The 23,779-nt window shown below is 42.2% G+C and overlaps 1 protein-coding gene across 1 annotated transcript in view; it reads right to left on the minus strand.

Moving 5' to 3' along the window:
- TMPRSS12 (transmembrane (C-terminal) protease, serine 12) overlaps positions 1-11,388 on the minus strand; it is a gene marked incomplete at its 3' end in the record, with an annotated part of 13,398 nt that extends 2,010 nt beyond the window's left edge. Inside the window, exons 1-2 of the mRNA XM_011936284.1 lie at positions 11,161-11,388; positions 10,301-10,496 (exon numbers count right to left, since the gene is read on the minus strand). Coding sequence (XP_011791674.1) covers positions 10,301-10,496; positions 11,161-11,347 — 383 coding nt within the window. The remainder of the gene's footprint in view (positions 1-10,300; positions 10,497-11,160) is intronic.
- Between the last annotated feature and the right edge of the window lie 12,391 nt (positions 11,389-23,779).

The raw sequence follows: 23,779 nt of genomic DNA on the forward strand, positions 1-23,779 counted from the left end.
GTGTGTGTGTGTGTGTGTGTGTGTTCGATGATAATACTCAGTGCAGACCAGTTAGAGGAACAAGGGTACTCTTACTCATGGCAGAAAGTGTAAATAGATGGGCAATTTGGCAACATGTATCAATAGCCTAAAAAAGCTGCATTACATTTGACTCTGCAATTCTACTTCCTATAATTTATCCCAAAGAAATAAAAGATGAACACAAAAATTTAGCTATAAAAATATTTACCACAGAAATTTTGGCACATCTACAAAGTGGAATACAGGAGCAAAATAGATATGTTGACACGGAAAAATGCTTATGTTATGTAATTTAATGAAAAAGGCTATTTCACAGTTTAGCTATATAAGCCTGTTATATAAAATAATTTGCATATATGGCTAGAAAAATCTAGAAGACTATGTAACAAAAAACAGCTATCATTTCTAGGAAATGCAATAAATGATTCTTATTTTTTCTCATTTCTATTTTCTCATTTTCTTACATTAAATATGTTCTAGGCCGGGCATGGTGACTCACGCCTGTAATCCCAACACTTTGGGAGGCCGAGACAGGCAGATTGCTTGAGCCCAGGAGTTTGAGCCCACCCTGGGCAACATGACGAAACCCTGTCTCTATAAAAAATACAAAAATTAGCCAGATGTGATGGCACATGCCTGTAGTCCTACCTACTTGAGAGGCTAAGGTGGGAGGATTGATTCAGCCCAGGAGGTTAAGGCTGCAGTGAGCCATGACTATGCCACTGCTCTCAAGCCTGAGCAACAGAGTGAGACCCTGTCTCAAAAACAAAAAACAAAACAAAACAAAACAAAAAACCAAAAATGTTCTACTTGTTTTTTTTTTTTTAATATAAAACTGAACATACACTTATCATTTGACAAGGTAGTCTCACTCTTGGGTATTTACAGAAGTGAAATGAAAACCTAGATTCACACAAATGTTTATAGTGGCTTTACTCATAATTGACCAAACTGGAAACAAATATCCTTTAAGAGTAGATGGATTAACAAACAGTGGTACGTTCATATGTATTTGGCCACTCTTGCTTTGTTATAAAGAAATACTTGAGGCTGGGTAATTTATAAAGAAAAGAGGTTTAATTGGCTCACAGTTCTGCAGGCTGCACAGGAACCTTGGTGCTGGCATTGCTTGTGGTGAGGGCTTCAGGGAACTTACAATCATGAAGGAAGGGGAAAGGGGAACAGGAGCATCGCATGATGAGAAGGAGCAAGATAGCAAGTGGGGAGGTGCCAAGCACTTTTATTTATATCTTTTCCCTACCTTTTATTTTAGGTTTGGGGGTACATGTACTGGTTTGTTACATAGGTAAACTGTGTGTGGCAGGCGTTTGGTGTGCAGATTATTTCACCACCCATGTGAAATAATAGTACCCAATAGGTAGTTTTTCAATCCCCTTCTCCACCCTCAAGTAGGCCCCAGTGTCTGTTATTCCCTTCTTCAAGTTCACGTGTACTCAATGTTTGGCTCCCACTTATGAGAGATAACAATGTAATATTTGGTTTTCTGTTCCCCTATTAATTTACTTAGGATAATGGCCTCTAGTTCCAGCCATGTTGCTACAAAGGAGATGATTTCATTCTTTTTCATGACTGCATAGTATTCCATGGTATATATGTACCACATTATCCAGTCCATCATTGATAAGCACCTAGGTTGATTCCAGTCTTTGCTATTGTGAATACTGCTGCAGTAAACATATGCATGCATGTGTCTTTATGGTAGAATTATTTGTATTTCTTTAGGTGTATATCCAGCAATGGGATTGCTGGGTCAAACAATAGCTCTGTTTTAAGTTCTTTGAGAAATCTCCGTACTGGTTTCCACAGGGACTGAACTAATTTCCATTCCCATCAGCAGTGTATAAGCATTTGCTTTCTCCATAGTCTTGCCAGCATCTGTTATTTTTTTACTTTTTAATAATAGCCATTCTGATGGTGTGAGATAGTGTCTCATTGTGGTTTTGATTTGCATTTCTCTGATGTTGAGCATTTTTTCATGTTTCTTGGACATATGCATGTCTTTTGAGAAGTGTCTGTTCATGTCCTTTGCTCATTTTAAAATGGGGTTGTCTAGTTTTTGCTTGCTAATTTGTTTAAGTTCCTTATAGATCCTAGATATTAGACCTTTGTTGAATGCATAGTTTATAAATATTCTGTAGGTTGTCTGTTTACTCTGTTGATAGTTTCTTTTACTGTGCAGAAGCTCTTTAGTTTTATTAGATCCCACTTATCAATTTTTTTGTTGCAGTTGCTTTTGGAGTCTTTGTCGTGATGTCCTTGCCAGCAGCTTTGTTTCTGGGTTCTCTAACCTGTTCTATTGGTCTATGTGTCTCTTTTTGTACCAGTACCATGCTGTTTTGGTTACTGTAGCCTTCTAGTACAGTTTGAAGTCAGGCAGTATGATGCCTCCAGCTTTGTTCTTTATGCTTAGGATTCCTTTGGCTATTTGGGCTCTCTTTTGTTCCATATGAATTTTAGAATAATTTTTAAAATTCTGTGTAAAACGTTGTTGGTAATTTGATTGGAATAGTGTTGAATCTGTAAATTGCTTTGGGCAGTATGGTCATTTAAACAATTATGATTCTTCCTATCCATGAGCATGGAATGTTTCTCCATTTTTTTTTTTTTTGTCATCTATGATTTCTTTCAGCAGTGTTTAATAATTTTTTTTGTAGAGAGCTTTCACATGCCTGGTTAGATGTATCCTTAGATACTTTAATCTTTTTGTGGCTGTTGAGAATGGGATTCATTCTTGATTTGACTCTCAGCTTGGATTTCATTGGTGTATAGAAATGCTGCTGATTTTTGTACATTGATTTTTTTTATCCTGAAATTTTGCTGAAGTTGTTTATCAGATCTGGGAGCCTTTGGGCAGAGACTATAGGGTTTTCTAGGTATGGAATCATATTGTCTACAAACAGAGATAGTTTGACTTCCTCTCTTCCTATTTGGATGCCTTTTATCTCTTTCTCTTGCCTAGTTGCTCTGGTTAGGACTTCCAGTACTATGTTGAATAAGAGTGGTGATAGTGGGCATCCTTGTCTTGTTCCAGTTCTCCAGGGCATTTCCAGCTTTTGCCCATTCAGTATGATATTGGCTGTGGGTTTGTCATAGATGGCTCTTATTATCTTGAGGTATGTTCCTTCAATGCCTAGTTTGTTGAGGGTTTTTAACATGAAGGGATTTGAATTTTATCAAAAGCCTTATCTGTATCTATTGAGATGATCGTGTGGTTTTTATTTTTAGTTTATTTAGTTCTGCATATGTTAAACCAACTTTGCATCCCAGGAATAAAGCTTACTTGATCATGGTGGATTAGTTTTTGATGTGCTGCTGGATTCAGTTTGCTAGTATTTTGTTGAATATTTCTGCATCTATGTTTACGAGGAATATTGGCCTGAAGTTTTCTTTTTAGATCGTGTCTCTGGCAGGTTTCAGTTATCAAAATGATGCTGGCTTTGTAGAATGAATTAGGGAGGAGTCCCTCCTCCTCAATTTTTGGAATAGTTTTGGTAGGACTGGTACCACCTCTTTTATACACCTGGTAGAATTTGGCTGTGAATCCTTCTGGTCCAGACTTTTTCTGGTTGGTAGGTTTTTTTTATTACTGACTTAGTGCTGGAACTTGTTATTGGTCTGTTCAGGGTTTCAGTGTCTTCCTGGTTCTATTTTTTGAGGTTGTATGTTTCCAGGAATTTATCCACCAGGTTTTCTAGTTCGTGTGCACTCAGATTTTCGTAATAGTCTTTGAAGGTATTTAATATTTCTGTGGGGTTGGTGGTACTATCCCCTTTGTCATTGCTGATTTTGTTTATTTGGATCTTCTCTATTTATTTTTTCTTTCTTTCTTTCTTTCTTTTTTGTTAGTCTAGCTAGTGGTCTATCAATCTTATTTATTCTTTCAGAAAACTTTTGGTTTCGTTGATCTTTTGTATTTTTTTGGTGTCACAATTTCATTCAATTCAGCTCTGACTTTGGTTACTTCTTTTCTTCTGCTAGCTTGGGGGTTGGTTTGTTCATTTTTCTCATTCCTCTAGGTGTGATGTTAGGTTATTAGTTTGAGATCTTTCTAATTATGGTGTGAGCATTTGGCAGCATAAACTTTCCTCTTAACATCGCTTTAGCTGTTTGCCAGAGATTTGGGTATGTTGTATCCTTGTTTTCGTTAGTTTCAAAGAATTTCTTTAATTCTACCTTAATTTCAGCATTTACCCAAAAATCATTCAAGAGAAGATTGTTTAATTTCCATGTAATTATATGGTTTTGAGAGATGGTGGTACTGATTTCTATTTTTATCATGTTGTGATCCAAGAGTGTGGATGGTATGATTTTGGGTTTTAAAAATTTGTTAAGAATTGTCTTATGGCTGAGTGTGTGGTCTATTTTAGCATATGTGTTATGTGGAGATGAAAAAAATGTATATCCTGTTGTTTTTGGGTGGAGTGTCTGTTAGGTCCATTTTGTCAAGCATCAAGTTTAGATCCCAAATATCTTTTTAAGTGTTCTGCCTCAGTGATCTGTCTAATACTGTCAGTGGAGTGTTAAAGTCTCCCACTATTATTGTATGGTTATCTAAGTCTCTTCATAGGTCTCCAAGAACTTGTTTTTTTTTTTTTTTTGAGACGGAGTCTCGCTCTGTCGCCCAGGCTGGAGTGCAGTGGCCAGATCTCAGCTCACTGCAAGCTCTGCCTCCCGGGTTTATGCCATTCTCCTGCCTCAGCCTCCGAGTAGCTGGGACTACAGGCGCCCGCCACCTCGCCCGGCTAGTTTTTGTATTTTTAGTAGAGACGGGGTTTCACCGTGATAGCCAGGATGGTCTCGATCTCCTGACCTTGTGATCCGCCCGTCTCAGCCTCCCAAAGTGCTGGGATTACAGGCTTGAGCCACCGCGCCCGGCCCGTTTTTTTTTTTTTAAAGGAATGATCTGACACACAAAACAGCATGGATGAATCTCAAATGCATTCTGCTAGGTAAATAAGTCAAGCTCAAATGCCTATATATTGCATGACTCTGTTTATATCACATCCTGGAAATGGAAAAACTGTAAGGGATAGACAACAGATCAATGGCTGCCATGGGTTGGATGCAGGGGCAGGGGTTGACTACAAAGAGTCATGACAGGATTTAAGGTTATGGAACTGTTCTAAATCTTGATTGTAGTAATTACATGACTACCTACACTGTCAAAAGTTGTAGAACTTTTTTAAAAGGTAAATTTTACTGCATGTAAATGAGGCCTTAACTTTAAAAAGAAAATAAGGCCATGAGTGAGAAAACTGAGAAAAGAAAAATAGATCCAAAAGATCATTTCTACTAATGTGAGTTAGGACTGGCTGTACGAAAAAGCCTCTAAGTTTTAATACATATCAGTGCTGCTGGACCACAACATATTCTTTCTCAGTTCCAGTTACATAGAGATAATTCAAACAATATCCTCTTTCCCTTTTCTAGAAATATCCATTGGTGGCTGGATGCAGTGTCTCATGCCTGTAATCCCAGCCCTTTGGAAGGCTGAGGTAGGAAAATAGCTTGAGCTTAGGAGTTAGAGACAAGCCTGGGCAATATAGCAAAACGCCATCTCTACAAAATACAAAAATTAGGCATGATAGCACACGCTTGTAGTGCTAGCTACTTGGGAGGCTGAGGTGGGAGGACCAATTTATCCTGAGAGATTGATGCTGCAGTGAACCAAGATTGTGATATTGCACTCCAGCCTAGGTGACAGAGCAAGACCCTGTCTCAAACAAACAAGAAGAAATACCCGTTGGTGCTTATATACCCATATCCATATCTTGTGCAAGGATGAGTGCCCTGCCCACTCTGTTGTCAAGGTGCTCTCATTTAATACATGACCCAGGTCCCCTGACCACAGCTCTCTGGGAAAGAGATAGGCCACTAATAAAGGTTTATTCATAAATTGAGCAATGGTGGTATCACCTAGATTGAAAAGCTGCGCTGGGATAATCAGATAATTCATCATGAAAATTGATGAGAAGGCCAGTTAGCAATAGGGGCTGAAGCGGAAAGATTATGAGGTAGAATGAAGGACCATAACGCATCATGTATAAGTTCATGTTATAAGGAAGCCATTCAGTGAAAGGGTAAAAAGGGCAGACAAAAAACAAAATGACGACGACAAAAACAATGCCTTCAGAGACACCTAGCTATAAACAGCTCCACCCCCAATATCATTCCTCGTATGATGAATCTGGCTGTGTATCAGAATCCAGTGCTTTGAAAAGGAGCCAAGACCACGACTGGTTCTTAGAGACTAAACTGATTTCTGGGTGGGAAGTGGGAAAGGCAAATCCAACACAGTGGCCAGCAGGAAGTTGATGAGGGAGCTTGAAGATATCTACCAATGTGGAATGAAGTATTTTATAATAACAAGCATCCAACATGATAAAGCTCATTCATTGACTTGGCAAGGCTTTTTTTTTTTTCTTTTTTCCTGACAACCTTTTATTTGATCAAGGGGCCTTCAAAATAGAAATCAACTTTCCAACAGAGTTTCCAAACCTGCAAAAAATACTGAAAAAGTTATCACCATAAACTTGATGAAAAAGGACAAGCCTGTCTTCCAGTAACTAGTGCGAAAAACTGGACACTAATAACTAAACTTGGCCAAGTAGTTCAGTACCTCATATTACTGGTGAAAGAACTCAGACCTAAGCATCCCCTTCATGCTGATCTAGTTGAAGAATATTCTTTTTTTTTTGAGATGAAGTCTCACTCTGTCACCCAGGCTGGAGTTCAGTGGCATGATCCCATCTCCCTGCAACCTCCGCCTCCCGGGTTCAAGTGATCATCCTGCCTCAGCCTCCCAAGTAGCTGGGATCACAGGCGCCCACCACCACGCCTGGCTAATATCTTGTATTTTTAGTAGAGGCGGGTTTTCACCTTGTTGGCCAGGCTGGTCTCCAACTCCTGACCCTGTGATCCACCCGCCTCGGCCTCCTAAAGTGCTGGGGTTACAGGTGTGAGCCACCGCACCCAGCAAGTTCTGTCATCTTAATAATAGTGTTCTCCAATCCATGAACACAGAATGTATTTTCATTTATTTATTTATGTCTTCTTGTTGCACTCCAGCCTATCCTGGGCGACAGAGCGAGACTCTCAAAAAAAAAAAAAAAAAAAAAAAAAAGGGATAACAGAACCACCCAAAGCGATCTTTTCCCCAATATGGGAAAATGTGGATTTCCCCATATTGCTTTGTAGACTGTAAACCTTCTAAAGAGTTTTTAGAGTTTTTAGACTGAATGCAATACCTATCAAAATCCCAATGACTTTTTTTTCAGAAATAGAAAAACCCATCCTAAAATTCATATGGAATATTAAGAGACTCCAAATAGCTAAAATAATCTTGAAAAAGAAGAAGATAGTTGGAGGACTCACACTTCCTGATTTCAAAACTTACTGCAGGCTGGATGCAGTTGCTCACACCTGCAATCCCACCACTTTGGGAGGCCAAACTGGGCAGATCACTTGAGCCCAGGAGTTTCAGACCAGCCTGGGCAACATAGTGAAACCCCATCTCTACAAAAAAATACAAAAATTAGTCAGACATGGTGGTGCACACCTGTCGTCCCAGTTATTCAGGAGGTTGAGGTGGGAGGATCACCTGAGCCTGGGAGGTAGAGTTCGCAGTGAGCTGAGATCATGCCACTGCATGCCAGCCTGGATGACAAAGCAAGACTCTGTCTAAAAAACAAAACAAACAAAAACACCACCAACAAAAAATACTTACTACAGAGCCATACTAATCCGAACTGTGTGTGATACTAGCATAAGGACAGATATATACATCAGTGGAGAAGAACTGAGAGCCCAGAAACACACCCTCTCATATATGATCAATTGATTTTCAATGAAGGTGCCAATACCATCCAATGGGGAAAGGACAAACTTTTCAACAGATGGTGCTGGGAAAACTTGATAGCCACATGTAAAACAATGAAATTGTACCCTTACCTGATACCTTATGCAAAAAGTGACTCAAAATGGATCAAAGACCTAAATATAAGAGCTAAAGCTATAAAACTCTTAGAAGAAAACATAGGGGAAAAACTTCGTGACACTGGATTTGATATGATGATTTCTTACATATTACACCAGAAACACAGGCAACAAAAGAGAAGAAAATAGATAAATCTGACTTCATTAAAATGAAAAGCTTTTGTGTATCAAAGGACACTATCAAGAGAGTGAAAAGATGACCCACAGAATGGGAGAAAATATTTGCAAGTAATGTGTCTGACAACAGATTAATATCCAGAATACATAAAGAACTCCTACAACTCAACAACAAAAAAAGCAAAAAGCCCAGTTCAAAAATGGACAAAGGACTTGAATAGACATTTCTCCAAAGAAGGTATACAAATGGCCAATAAGCACATAGAAAGATGCTTAACATCACTAGTAATCTGGGAAATGGAAATAAAAGCCACAATGAGTGACCATTTCATATTAATTAGGATAGTTATCATAGTAGTAGTGTAAATATAAGTATGATAAGTCATAAGCTAGGAATATGGAGACTGATATTCTGGATCTACTTTTAATCAGTAGGGAAGGTTGAGGGACAGAAGAAGCAAATTTAAGATACTGCATAGAGAGCCTTCATAGGCCTTGGGGACTACTTGGATAGGTGAAGTGGGAGAAATTAGATAACTCTCTGGGTAATGGAGCTGTTGATGATGCTATTGACTGAGAAAATAAGAAATAGTATCAGAGGAAAGTAAATTCTGTTTTGGACTTATTTAGAATGTGACTCCAATATATATGCATGGTAGGGAGCTGGAAATATGACTCATCAGGAGAGACCTAGGAGTTGACAGCATATGGTGATTGCTGAAACAGGTAGATTCGACATCTCTAGGAAAGAGTACAGAATGATAGAGGGCAGAGGGCAAACTCTAGAAAACACTGCAATGTAAAAGATGACAAAGACTCATCAAAGAAGCAGGAAAAAAAAGTAGAGTGGTGTCTTAGAAATCAAGAAAAGAGATAATTTCAAGAAGAGGATGTGGTCAACATTGCCAAAGGCTGTAGAGGTCAAAAAGGATGGGAACTGAGATGAAGTCATTGGATTTGGCATGGAGGTGGATCTTTAATAGCATTTGGCCACAAAAATCAGACTGCAAATGGATTTTATGGGTCAATGGAGGTGAAGCAAAAGAGAGTCTCTTTTTCAAAGAGTCTAATAGTGAAGGCCAAATCTGGCATGTCTCTTATCTTCATACAGTCCATAAAGCATGTTTTTTACATTAAAAAAATTTTTAAATATAGGGACAGGGTCTCGCTATATTGCCCAGGCTGGTCTCAAACTCCTGGCCTCAAGTGATCCTCCCATCTTGGCTTCCCAAAGCATTGGGATAACAGATGTGAGCCACCGTGCCCTACTCTACAGTTTTAAATGGCTGAATCAACCAAAATATTTCATGACAGGTTAAACTTATATGAAATTCAGATTTCAGTGTTCATAAAGTTTTACTGGATTATAGCCATGCTCATTCAATTACTTACTGTCAGTGCTGGTTTTCGTGCAATTGTGAGAGAGACCATATGACCTTCAAAGTGTAAAATATTGACTACCTTTATGGAAAGTTTACCAGCCTCTAATTTAAAGGATCCATGATCGGGCATGGTGGCTTACACCTGTAATCCCAGAACTTTGGGAGGCTGAGGCGGGCAGATCACGTGAGGTTAAGACTTCAAGACCAGCCTGGCCAACATGGTGAAACCCCCATCTCTACTAAAAGTACAAAAATTACCCGGACATGGTGGCAGGCACCTGTAATTCCAGCTACTCGGGAGGCTGAGGCAGAAGAATCGCATGAACCCAGAAGGCAGAGGTTGCAGTGAGCCAAGATTGCACCACTGCACTCCAGCCTGGGTGACAGAGCGACACGCCATCTCAAAAAAATAAATAAATAAATAAATAAAGGATTCCTGGGTGCAGGGCTAGGGGAGGGATAGCATTAAGAGAAATATCTAATGTAGGTAGATGATGGGTTGATGGGTGCAGCAAACCACCATGGCACATGTATACTTCTATGTAACAAACCTGCACATTCTGCACATGTACCCCAGAACTTGAAGTATAATAATAATAAAAATAATAATAAAGGAGTCCTTTCAATAAATACACTGTACTATGTATAAGGCATTATGGCTATTTGTAAACATAGCTTAACTGAAAATGGGTGAAGTTAAATGGTCCTCTATCACTTCAAAATATCGCCTAAGAAAATAAAATAGTTGTGTTCTGAATACATACCTAGCGTCTTTAGTGCAGTGGGCAGCTGTGAGGACCCACCTCTCTCTCACTAGGGTTCCCCCACATACATGAGCAAGAGTATGATCATATTTAATCTGCAGGCTCACCACCCATGGCCATGCACCAGCTTGAGCTTCTGTGCCCCCTATAATCCGAGACCCTTGCAACACATCCTTAAGCGGTGCTGTTCCACAATCTAGAAATAAAAATGATATATTATTTGGACTGAGCATCTACTATGTGTTACTTCCTAAGCTGAACGTATTAATGAAATCCTTTAAATTCCTACGTTAAACATAAAGCAAGCTAACATACCAGACACATGCCCGTATTTTGAAAGAAACTTGGGCAGTTAAGACAAATATGCCATAATCGATTACTTACAAATAGACATGAAGTCAACACAATTCATTAATTTTAAAACTCCACTCCCCAAAAATACAAAAATAAAATTTTGGGGCCACGTATCACCTTCTTCCCTGTGTGAAACAGCAGTTAAAGAGCCTGGACACGATGAGTCGAGAGCTGCAAATTCTCATGCTCACCATTTCACTTGTTGGGCTAATTTTTCTCACCTAATAGCATTCCCTTTCAACTCTTTATCCCCTGACTTATTCATATATAAAATGAGGATGATAAAACCCAGAATGTTTTGAAGAGAAAATACAGATTCACAATGCAAAGTGTCATTTTACTATTACAACTACTGTTATTATAACCTGTTGAGAAACTGTTTGGGTATGTAAAATTTTGGTTAAAGGCCATTGGAACACCAGAAAAGGAGAAACCCCAATCAAAGACTATACCGGTGGGGAAAAGGTAAGAGAGGCCCCCCAGAGACAAGCACGAACAGGTACTGCCCTTTGCATGCGCCCCTCCCTGCCTCTGCCGCCCGAGCCTCTTGCGGGCGGCCTCCGTCTGCGGGGAACCAGCGGCCCGTTCCAGCGGGGGTCCAGGGCTGTGCCTTCCGGAGGGCGAGTCGTGGTCTGAGTGTAAGTGAGAGCTCCCCACAAACAACAGCGCCACGCTCAGGAGCCGCAGCCGCATTTTGGAGGTTGGTGAGCAAGATGGCGGCAGGTTCTTCCCACCCGCCCTGGGCACGCGGGGCGCACGGCCTGGCAGGGAGGCGCGAGTGCGGCCGGAGGGTGTGGGAAGGCGAGGCGTAGGTCAGTTTAGAAAGAACCCCTCACTCTCAAGGTCTGATCGGCTTCCTCATCCACCGCCATCCCCTAGGTGATGTCTGATCACCCTGGCCTGGCCAGCAAGAATCCTGTTAGGTCGGGTAGCCGGAATCCCATTACTCCTGATGCTCCCTCTTAGTAATTTTCCATCCACTGACCCATCTATCCTGCTCATTGGCTGTAAATTCCCTCTTGCCCCTGCTCTGTTTGGATTTTAGCCCAGTCCCTCTACCCACTACAAAATCCCATTGCCATGGTCCGTATCCCTATCTGGATGGTCCTGAATAAAGTCTGCCTTCCTGTACTTTAATGAGTATCACTGAATAATTTTTCTTTAACATAACCCAAAGTTTTTAAGAATGATGTCTAATGGTCAGTTGTAAATTGTTCTCTTTCTTATCTTGACCTATACTGAACTTTGCCTTTGTTAACCCAACACCTTCAGTAATAAGAAGACCGTGTGGGCTGTGGGAAGCTGGTGAGGTGGTGGAGAGTTAGAGGTCAATAAAAGGACAATTGCCTTGCTCATACCATCCTTCCGAGGCTGGTGTGGTTGGCAGCATTAGATAGAAGGAGCATATTAGTTTGGGGCTTACACATGGTAACATGTGGGGAAGGGAGCAGAGGCTCAGAACTGTGCTGAAATCGGGGTGGAGGAGGTGATATTGGAGAAACAAATTGCAGCATGAGCTGATCTCTGTGGGCTGACAAGAAACGAAGTCCTTGTTCCCCAGGTATTTTAGTAGAAGGTGATATTAGGGGGAGAAACACAGTTGGGGTGTGTGTATTTGTGTGTGTGAGATGTGGTCAGATTGTGTATGCCTTTGTAAACAGGGCAAGATGACTTTTTTTTCTTTTTTTAAACCCATAGCCAACATGACAGGGATGATGGGTCTTGCTATGACAGATAATAGAGGTTCAACAGACTTATAAAGCAAGTATATGCAGCCAAGTCATCAAATAGCAGTGACCCAGGCAGTGGGCTGGGCACAGTGGCACATGCCTGTAGTCCCATTTACTCAGGAGGCTGAGGCAGGAGGATTGCTTGAGCCCAGGAGTTCTGGGCTGTAGTATGCCATGTCAACTGGTTAATGCACTAAGTTGGGCATCAATATGGTGACCTTCAGGTAGTGGGGAGCTACCAGGTTGCCTAAGGAGGGGTGACTGGCCCAGACTGGAAATAGAGTTGATCAAAATTCCTGTGTTGATTGGTAGTGAGATTGTGCCTGTGAATAGCCACAGCACTCCAGCCTGGGCAACATAGCAAGACCCCATCTCTCTAAATAAAATGAAAAAGGCCGTGGATCAATAACTGCAGAGGTCTTCTTCCTGGATTTCCTCTGCCTTTTCTCCTCTCCTGCACTGTCATTTCCCCTCTTTGGTGAGATCACTCCTATCCACAGACAAATATCCTTTGGTGTGCTAGGTAGCCTACAACATGCCTGCCAATGAACCCTGTCTCCTGGTATTCACATCCTTAGTGAGTTCCCTCTCCTTTAGTGTCGGCTGGATTTCGTGACTCACTTCTAGTAAATAGAAAGTTACAGAGGTGATGGGCTACCACTTTCAAGATTAGGTTATAAAAAGATTGTGACTTCTGTCCTGAGCACTCTCTCCAGCCCTGTTGCTCTGAGGTAAAGCTGCTGCCATGTTGTAAGCTGCCCTGTGGACCTGTAGAGAGGCTGCCAGCAAAAGCCCTGAGGAACTGAAGTCCTCAGTTGAACAGCCACGAACAGCTGAATCATGCAATACCGCATGATCTGCTTAGAGGCAGATCTTCCCCTGATCATACCTTCAGATGAGACCACAGTGCTGGCTGACACCCTCACTGCAACCTCATGAGGGACCTTAAGTCAGAGACACCCAACTAAACTACACTCAAAAGTTCTGACCCACAGAAAGTACAAGATAAATTGTTGTTGTTTTAAGCCACTCCATTTTGGGATAATTTGTTATGCAGCAACAGATAATGTATCTGGTTTCTCCTACCTTTGAAAAATCTTCAATTGCCTTTATATCCCCTGCTTTCCTCTATAGCAAAAGTTCACCCAAGAAGTTGTTTACAATTACAGTTTCTACTTTCCACTTCTTCAACTTTTTTTTTTTAATTCTTTTAGTAGAGACAAGGTCTACATTGCCCAGGCTGGTTTCAAACTCCTGGCCTGAAGCAATTCATCCAACTCAGCCTCCCAAAGTGTTGGGATTACAGGTGTGAGCCACTGCACGTGGCCCACTTCTTCACTTTTTATTCCTGTCTTTGTGTTTTAAAAATTTTGTTGGTTTTTGTTAATTTTTAAGAATAGAAGCAGAACTTTATTTCTCCTCTCAGAAAAAGAGACCTTGTCCACAGAAGCTCTCTTAGCTTAACCAGCTTCATCCCATTAAATTTTTTGTTTGTTTGTTTTGAGTCTCACTGTGTCACCGAGGCTGGAGTAGTGCAGTGGCATGAGCTCAGCTCACTGTAACCTCTGCCTCCCAGGCTCAAGTGATTCTCCTGCCTCAGTATCCCAAGTAGCTGGGACTACAGGTGTGTGCTTTGTGTGTGTGTGTGTATTTTTTTGTAGAGATAGGGTTTCACTGTGTTGCCCAGGCAGGTCTCGAACTCCTGAGTCAAGCGATCAACCTACCTCAGCCTCCCAAAGTGTGGGGATTACAGGCATGAGTCACTGCGGCTTGACCCCATTAAAATTTTTTAGAGAAAATTAAGTGAGCCTCAAAACAAAACATCCTACCTCTCCTTTCCAAGTGAAACCTTAAGAGCCATGGTTATGGAGGATGAGGGCATTAGTACCAGGGCCTGGGGCCTAGGCTTTGCGGAGGCTTTATCCTCCGCTGGTACTCAGACTTGGGGCATGTCTGAGTACCAGCAGTTTTTAAAATAAAACTATTTTATTACACAAAATTTAAGTAATAACAGTACAAACATCCATGTATACACCACCCCATTCACTACATTTGTTTTATTAAATATGTAATACATATAAAAGGATATTTATAAAATATATGCTCAAACAATAACAGTAGAAGAATACCCATTTAAGAAAAAGAAGATTATTTTTGCTTTTGAAATCCCCTGTGTATCTCTCCCTCATTCTGTCTTTATTTTTCTCTCAGAAGTAACCAATATTCTGGATTTTGTATTTATTTCACTTATTCTCATTATAAACCTTGCCATACAGTATGGTAGCCACTCACCACATGTGACAATTTAAGTTCAAATGTAAATTAAATAAAAATTCAGCTCCTCAATCACATTAGCCATACTTCAAGTGCTCAATAGCCACATGTCACTTGTACCATACTGGACAGCATAGTTGTAGAATATTTCCACCGTTGTGAAGAGTTCTATTATACAGCACTGCTTTAAACCATATAGTTTTTAGTTTTATGTGTTTTTGAACTGTATTAGTCAGGGTTCTCCAGAGAAACAGAACCAACAGGAGAGTGAGGGGGAAAAAAAAGAGAAAGAGAGATTTTGGGAATTGGCTCATATAATTACGGAGTCTGAGAAATCCTACAGTCTGCCATCTGCAAGCTGGAGAAACAGGAAAAGCTGGTGGTGTGATTCAGTCTGAGTCTGAAGGCCTGAGACCCAGGAGTGTCGATGTCTGAGGACAAGAGAAGATGTCCCAGCTCAAGAAGAGAAAGAATTTGTCCTTCTTTCACCTTTTTGTTCTATCGGAGACATCAACAGATTTGATGATGCCCACCTACAGTGGCGAGAACAATCTTCTTTGCTCATTCTCCTGATTCCAATGCACGTCTCTTATGGAAACACCCTCACAGATATTCCCAGAAGTTGTGATTACCAGCCGTCTGGACATCCCTTAGCCCCATCAGGTTGACACATAAGATTAATCATTACGTGAGCTTTATATAAATGGAATCATATGATAAATTTTCTTTTGCAGCTAGTTTTTGTTTTTTTTATTCCACATTAAGTTCTTTACATTCATTTCTGTGGTTATCTAACTGCAATTCATTTACTTTCACCCGCCATCATGTGCATATGCCACAATGTATTTATCTACTTTGGAATCTATTATTGATGTACATTTGCATTGTTTCCAGGTTTTTTCTATTACAACTAATACTATTATGCATATGAGCATGAGTCTCTCTGGACTACATACTAGTGGTAGGATTACTGCATCATAAAGAATACCATCATCTTTTCCAAATAATGCCAAATTGTTTTCAAGAATGTTTCACCAATATTCTCTTCAAGCCAGTCATGGTGGCTCACACCTGCAATCCCAGCACTTTGGGAGGCTGAGGTGGGAGGATTGCATGAAGCCAGGAGTTCAAGACCAACCTGGGCAACATAGCAAGACCTCGCCTCTACAAAAAATTTTAAAAATTAGCTGGGCATGGTGACACATACCTGTAATCACAGCTACTTGGGAAGCTGAGGTGGGAGGATCACTTGAGCCTAGGAGGAGCTCAAGGCTGCAGTGAACCATGATTATGCCACTGTACTCCAGCCTAGGTGATAGAGTAAGACCCTGTCCCTAAAAATAATAATTATTATACATATACAAATACATATACACATACCCATATATACATATACACACATATATATACACATATACATACTCTTCAACTAGCAACATATAAATGGTCCCATTGCTCATGTCTTCACTGGTGCTTTTTCTTTGTGTGTGTGTGACGGAGTCTCACTCTGTCACCCAGGCTGGAGTGCAGTGGCGCAATCTCGGCTCACTGCAGCCTTTGTCTCCCAGGTTCAAGTGATTCTCCTGCCTCAGCCTCCCGAGTAGGTGGGATCACAGGCGCCCACCACCACACCTTGCTAATTTTTGTGTTTTCAGTAGAGATGGGGTTTCACCATGTTGGCCAGGCTGGTCTGGAACTCCTGACCTCAAATGATCCATCTGCCTCAGCCTCCCAAAGTGCTGGGATTACAGATGTGACCACCGTGCCTGGTCTTTAGGCATTTTCTTTTCTTTTCTTTTGCGTTTTCTATAAGATCTGCCAGGTTGTAACAAATGCTTTTTAATTTTTTACCTATCTTGTGGGTAGGAGTTGGGAATTGTGGTTTTAGTTTGCATTTTTCTGATTTTGAATGAGTTTGAGTATTTGAATATCTTTTCATATATTTAGGGAACATTCATCGACTATTTCATGTTGAGTACCAATTTATGTCATTTATTTGCTCATCTTTGTCTTTGCATGTTGATTTCATTGACTGCCTTCTCCATGCCAGACCCTGTTGGAAGAGCTTAGGCTATAACAGAACACAAAACAGAAGTCCTTGTCATCATGAGATTCACATATTGAATCATAAGAGATTTTTATAGGTCTGGATAATAATCCCGTTCCTGTTCCACGGTGAGCAGGTCTATGCAAACCTACCCCCAAAGGCTTGAGGGAGTCAAGAGGCTGAGGAAAGAGGCTGACAAATCCAGTTTCTCAGAAATATTTAATAGGGACTTAGAAGTAATGTCTCTGGTAGCTGAGGGAGGGCACCCGACCTCCAGAAAGTATAGATAGCAAGCTTGTAGGGTTAAGATGTGCAGCTGGTCACACCTGACTTTCTTATGGAACTTGTGACAACTGGGTAGGTTAGATAAACATCTTTATGAGGAGTTATCTCTACTAAGGGCATTGTTTAAAGACACTGCTGCAGAACACCTTGGCATACAGGAGTCATCAGTCATTATGGTGGTTTTGCTTCAAGATGACATCACTCTTGCCATTCAACAGGCTGTTTTCCTACATATCCTGTGTCAATTTTTTGTTATAAATATTTCCTGGCCGAGCCTAGTGGCTGACACCTGTAATCCCAGCACTTTGAGAGGCTGAGGTGGGAGGATCACTTGAGGTCAGAGTTCAAGATCAGCCTGGGCAACAAAGTGAGACCCCATCTCTACAAAAAGAAAGAAAAGAAAATTAGCCAGATGTGGTGACATACACCTGTGGTCCCAGCACAATGGGAGGCTAAGGCAGGAGGATCACTTAAGCCCAGGAGATTGAGGCTGCAGTGAGCCATATTCACACCACTGCACTCCAGCCTGGGTGACAGAGCGAGACAATTGTCTAAAAAATACAAAATAAAAAATTGGGCCAGGCGCGGTGGCTCAAGCCTGTAATCCCAGCACTTTGGGAGGCCGAGACGGGCGGATCACAAGGTCAGGAGATCGAGACCATCCTGGCTAACACGGTGAAACCCTGTCTCTACTAAAAAATACAAAAAACTAGCCGGGCGAGGTGGCAGGTGCCTGTAGTCCCAGCTACTCGGGAGGCTGAGGCAGGAGAATGGCATAAACCCGGGAGGCGGAGCTTGCAGTGAGCTGAGATGCGGCCACTGCACTCCAGCCTGGGCGACAGAGCAAGACTTCATCTCAAAAAAAAAAATCGACTTTGTAGCTTACCTTTCACATTCTTTATGGTAGCTTCTGATGAAGCTACCATAAAGATGAAGCTTCATAAAGAATGTGGTGTCTTCTTAAGAAATTATTTTAAATTTTAAATTTATTTTTATTTCAACAGTTTGGGGGGAACAGGTGGTGTTTGGTTGCATGGAAAAGTTCTTTAGTGGTGATTTCTGAGATTTTGGTGCAGCCATCACCTGAGCAGGGTACATTGTACCCAATGTGTAGTCTTTTTATTCCTCATCCCTCTCCCACCCTTCCCCCTGAGTCCCAGACTCCATTGTATCATTCTTATGCCTTCTGTCCTCATAGCTTAGCTTCTGCTTGTAAGTGAGAATATCATGATGTTTGGTCTTGCATTCCTGAGATACTTCACTTAGAATAATGGTCTCCAATTTCATCCAGGTTGTGGCAAATGCCATTATTTTGTTCCTTTTTATGACTGAGTAGTATTCCGTGGTGTGTGTGTGTGTGTGTGTGTGTGTGTGTGTGTGTATGTGTGTGTTCTTTATTCACTTGGTTTCTTGTGTGTTCTTTATTCACTTGGTTTCTTGTGTGTTCTTTATTCACTTGGTCATTTTCTTTATTCACTTGGTTGATGGATGTTTAGGTTGTTTCCATATTTTTGCAGTTGCAAATTGTGCTGCTATAAACATGCATGTGCAAGTGTTTTTTGTTGTTGTTGTTGTTTGGTTTGTTTGTTTTTTCTTATAATGACTTATTTTCCCCTGGGTAGATACCTCTGGGATTGCTGGACCTAATAGTGGTTCTATTTTTAGTTCTTTAAGGAATCTCCATACTGTTTTCCATAGTGGTCATATTAGTTTACATTCCCACCACCAGTGTAAAAGTGTTCCCTTTTCACCACATCCATGCCAATATCTATTTTTTTTATTGTTTTGTTATGACCATTCTTGCAGCAGTAAGGTGGTATTTCATTGTGGTTTTAATTTGCATTTCCTTGATAATTTGTGTTTAGCATTTTTTCATATGTTTGTTGACCATTTGTGTATTCTTTTGAGAATTGTCTATTCATATCCTTTGCCCAATTTTTGATGGAATTGTTCGCTTTCTTCTTGCTAATTTATATGATTTTATTGTAGATTCTGGGTATTAGTCTTTTGTCAGATGCATAGTTTGCAGATATTTTCTCCCACTCTGTAGGTTGTCTATTTACTCTGCTGATTATTTCTTTTGCTGTGCAGAAGCTTTTTAGTTTAATCAGGTCCCATCTATTTATCTTTGCTTTTGTTGTATTTGCTTTTGGATTCCTGGTCATGAACTCTTTGCCTAAGCCAATGTCTACAAGAGTTTTTTTGAAACTCTTTTTTTGAAACTTTTTTTGAAACAAAGAGATTTTTTGAAACTGGAACTTAACATTTAAAAGGAAAGTACAGCATACGAGTTTGGAAAATTTGCAGGCTGACAACACGATAGAAAAGAAAAACCCATTTTCTGAGGAGAAATTCAAGCCAGCTGCAGAAATTTGCATAAGTAACAAGGAGCTGAATGTTAATAGTCAAAACAATGGGGAAAATGTCTCCAGGGCATGTCAGAGGTCTTTACAGCAGCCCCTCCCATCACAGGTCCAGAGGCCTAGGAGGAAAAAATGGTTTTGTGGGCCAGGCCCAGGGCCTTGCTACTTTGTACAGTCTTGGAACTTGGTGCCCTGTTTCCCAACTGTGACTAAAAGGGGCCAATGTGCAGCTCAGGCTGTGGCTTCAGAGGGTGCAAGCCTCAAGCCTTGGTGGCTTCCATGTGGTGTTGGGCCTGTAAGTGCAAAGAAGTTAATAATTGAGGTTTGGGAACCTTTGCCTGGATTTCAGAAGACGTATGGAAATGCCTGGATGCCCAGGCAGAAATTTGCTGCAGGGGTGAAGTCCTCATGGAGAAATAATGCTAGGGCAGTGCAGAAGGGAAATGTGGGGTTAGAGCCACCACACAGACTCCCCACAGGGGCACTGCCTAGTAGACCCCACAATGGTAGATCCACTGACAGCTTGCACCATGCACCTGGAAAAGCTACAGACGTTCAATGCCAGCCTGTGAAAGCAGCTGAGGGGTGGGGCGGGGGGTGGTGACTGTACCCTGCAAAGCCACAGGGGCAGAGTTGCGCACGGCTGTGGGAACCCAACTCTTGCATCAGCATGACCTGGATGTGAGACATGGAGTCAAAGGATATCATTTTGGAGCTTTAAGATTTGACTGCCCTACTGGATTTTGGACTTGCTTGGAGCTGGCAGCCCCTTTGTTTTGGCCAATTTATTTGCAATGGGCGCATTTACCCAATGCCCATACCCCCATTGTATCTAGGAAGTAAGTAACTTGCTTTTGATTTTACAGGCTTTAGGCAGAAGGGACTTGCCTTGTCCCGGATAAGACTTTGGACTTGAACTTTTGGGTGAATGCTGAAATAAGACTTTGGGGAACTGCTGGGAAGGCATGATTGGTTTTGAAATGTGAAAGGGACGCGAGATTGGGAGGGGCCGGTGGTAGAATGATACAGTCAGGCTTTGTGTCCCACCCAAATCTCATCTTGAATTATAATCCCTATGTGTCAAGGGAGAGACCAGGTGGAGGTAACTGGATCGCAGGGGTAATTCCCCCATGCTGTTCTCATGATAGTGAGTGACTTCTCGTGAGATCTGATGGTTTCATAAGGGATTCTTCCCGTTTCGCTCAACATTTCTCCTTCTTGCTGCCTTGTGAAGAAGGTGCTTTGCTTCCCCTTCCCCTTCTGCCATAATTGTAAGTTTCTTGAGGCTTCCCCAGCCATGCTGAACTGTGAGTCAGTTACACCTCTTTCCTTTATAAATTACCTAGTGTCCAGCAGTTATAGCTGGAGTTATATTTATGAAAATGGACTAATAAAGCACTTTATAGTCCATCTATGAAAACAGAATAATGGCCGGGCGCGGTGGCTCAAGCCTGTAATCCCAGCACTTTGGGAGGCCGAGACGGGCGGATCATGAGGTCAGGAGATCCAGACCATCCTGGCTAACATGGTGAAACCCCGTCTCTACTAAAAAATAGAAAAATCTAGCCGGGAGAGGTGGCGGGCGCCTGTAGTCCCAGCTACTTGGGAGGCTGAGGCAGGAGAATGGCGGGAACCCGGGAGGCGGAGCTTGCAGTGAGCTGAGATCCGGCCACCGCACTCCAGCCTGGGCCACAGAGCAAGACTCCGTCTCAAAAAAAAAAAAAAAAAAAAAGGCCAGGCGTCATAGCTCATACCTATAATCCCAACACTTCAGGAGGCCGAGGCAGGCTGATCACTTGAGCCCAGAAGTTCGAGATCAGCCTGAGGAACATGCCGAAACCCTATCTCTACAAAATACAAAAACGTTAGCTGTGTGTGGTGGCACATGCCTATAGTCTCAGCTACTTGGGAGGCTGAGATAGGAGGAATGCTTGAGGCTGGGGAGGTTGAGACTGCAGTGAGCCGTGATGGCACCACTGCACTCCAGCCTGGGTGACAGAGTGAGACCCTGTCTGAAAGATCTAAATAAATGGAGAGAGGCACAGAGCAAGATGGCAGAATAGAAGCCTAAACTGTTCATCTGTCCACTGGAGCACCAAATTTAACAACTAATTGCACACAGAAAAGCACTGTCACAAGAAATAAAAATTAGGTGAGCAGTCACAATACCTGGTTTTAACTTTGCATTGCCAAAAGAGGCATTGAGGAGGGCAGGAGAGACAGTCTTGAGTCTAACACTCCTCCACAGTCTCCTGGCAGTGGCCCTGCAGTGCACAGAGAGTATCTGTGTGCTCTGGGGAGTGATAGTGACTTTACACTGAACTCAGTGCTGCCCTGTGAGAGTGGAACCAGTGCCCATGCGTAGAGGGGGCATTTGGACAAGCACTAGCCACGGGGAAAATTGCCCATCCCAGCAAGCCTCACCACCGCGGGCTGTAGTGCTCTGGAGTCCTAGGTATACTTGAAAGGCAGTCTAGTACACAAGAACTGCAATTCCTATGCAACCCCTAGTGCTAGGCTGGGCTTAGAGCCAGTGAACTAGGGGGGCACATGACCTCAGGCAACACCAGCTGGCACAGCTAAGGGAAGGCTAACACCATCCCTCCCCCGGCCCTATGAGGTAGTACAGCTCATAGCAATGAAAGTGAGTCCTTCCTTTGCTTAAGGAGAGGAGAGTGGAGAGTAAAGAGGACTTTGTCTTGCATCTTGGATACCAACTCAGTCACAGGAGGATAGGGCGCTGGGCAGAGTCATGAGGCCTCCATTTAGGCCTGAGTTCCCAGACAACATTTCTAGACACACCCTGGGCCCAAAAGGGAACCTACTGCCTTGAAGAGAAGGATCCAATCTTGGCAGGATTTATCACCTGCTGACTAAAGAAACACGCTGGCTTCAAGGGAGACCCAGCGCATTCCCAGCTGTGGTGGCTATGGTGTTTGTGAAACTCCTTGTGTTTGAGAAAAGCAGAGGGGAAAGCAAAGGGGACTTTTTCTTGCACCCGAGGTACCAGCTCGGCCACAGTGGGCTAGAGCAACAAGCAGGCTCTTGGGGCTCCCCGAATCCAGGGCTAGGCTCTTGGATAGCATTTCTGGACTTGTCCTGGGCCAGGGGGGACCCACTGCCCTGAAGGGTAAGTCCCAGACCTGGCAGCATTGACCACAGGCTGACAGAAGAGCCCTTGGGCTTTAAGCAAACGTCGGCAGTGGCCTGGCAGAGCCACCAGTGGGCCAGTGGTGCTGGTGGCCACAGGGAGCGGCTCCGTTGCCTATGGAAAATGGAGGGAAGACTGGGAAGGACTCTGTATTGTGGTTTCAGTACCAGCTTAGCCGCAGGAGAACAGGACATCAGGTAAATTGCTAAAGGTTTTGATTTCAATCCCTGGCTCCCAGACAGCATCTCTGGACACGCCTGGGCTTGGGGGAACTTGCCACCCTGAAGGGAAGGGTCTTGGGCAAAGCCCAGTGCTGTGTTGGCATCAGGTCTGACACAGCGCAGTTCCAGTGGTGGTGGTCACAGAGGCGCTTGCATCACCACACCCCCAGTTCTAGGTACCTCAGCACAGAGAGAGAGACTCTGTGTGTTTGGGAGAAAGCAAGGGAGGAGAACAAGAGTCTGCCTGGTAATCCAGAGAATTTTTCCAGATCTCATCCAAGACCACCAAGGCGGTACACCTCTATGAGCCTACAAAAACTACAGCGCTATTGTGCTTGGGGTCCAAGTCCCTTCAAATATCTAGAAAGCCTTACCAAGAAGGAAGGGCACAAACAAGCCCAGACTGTGAAGACTACAATAAATACCTAACTCTTCAATTCCCAGATAGCAAAGAACATCTACAAGCATCAACACCATCCAGGAACACATGACCTCGCCAAATAAACTGAATAAATGGAGAGAGAGAGACAGATTGTGTTCATGGATTGAAACACTCAATGTTGTTAAGATACAAGTTCTTTCCAAATTATACATAGGTTTAAAGCAATCCTAATCAAAATCCCAGTAGGCTTTTTTTTTTTGTGAATATAGACAAGCTGATTCTAAAATTTATATAAAAAGACAAAGGAACTAGAATAGCCAAGATAATTTTTTTTGAAAACAACAAAATTTAAAGAACGTACATGACTGAACTTCAAGACTTTTTATGAAGCTCCAGTAATCAAGACAGTATGATTTTGTTGAAAGGATAAACACATAAATCAGTGGGACATGGTCTCTGTGAAACCAATCCTTTGAAAATTATATGTTGAGACTTATTGTCCAATATGTGGTATGTTTTCATAAACACTCTTGTGTTTGAAAAGAACTAGGCTGGGCGCGGTGGCTCAAGCCTGTAATCCCAGCACTTTGGGAGGCCGAGACGGGCGGATCACGAGGTCCCAAGATCGAGACCATCCTGGCTAACACGGTGAAACCCCGTCTCTACTAAAAA

This window comes from Colobus angolensis, unplaced genomic scaffold, assembly GCF_000951035.1.
Source record: "Colobus angolensis palliatus isolate OR3802 unplaced genomic scaffold, Cang.pa_1.0 Scaffold151, whole genome shotgun sequence".
Lineage (NCBI taxonomy): Eukaryota > Metazoa > Chordata > Mammalia > Primates > Cercopithecidae > Colobus > Colobus angolensis.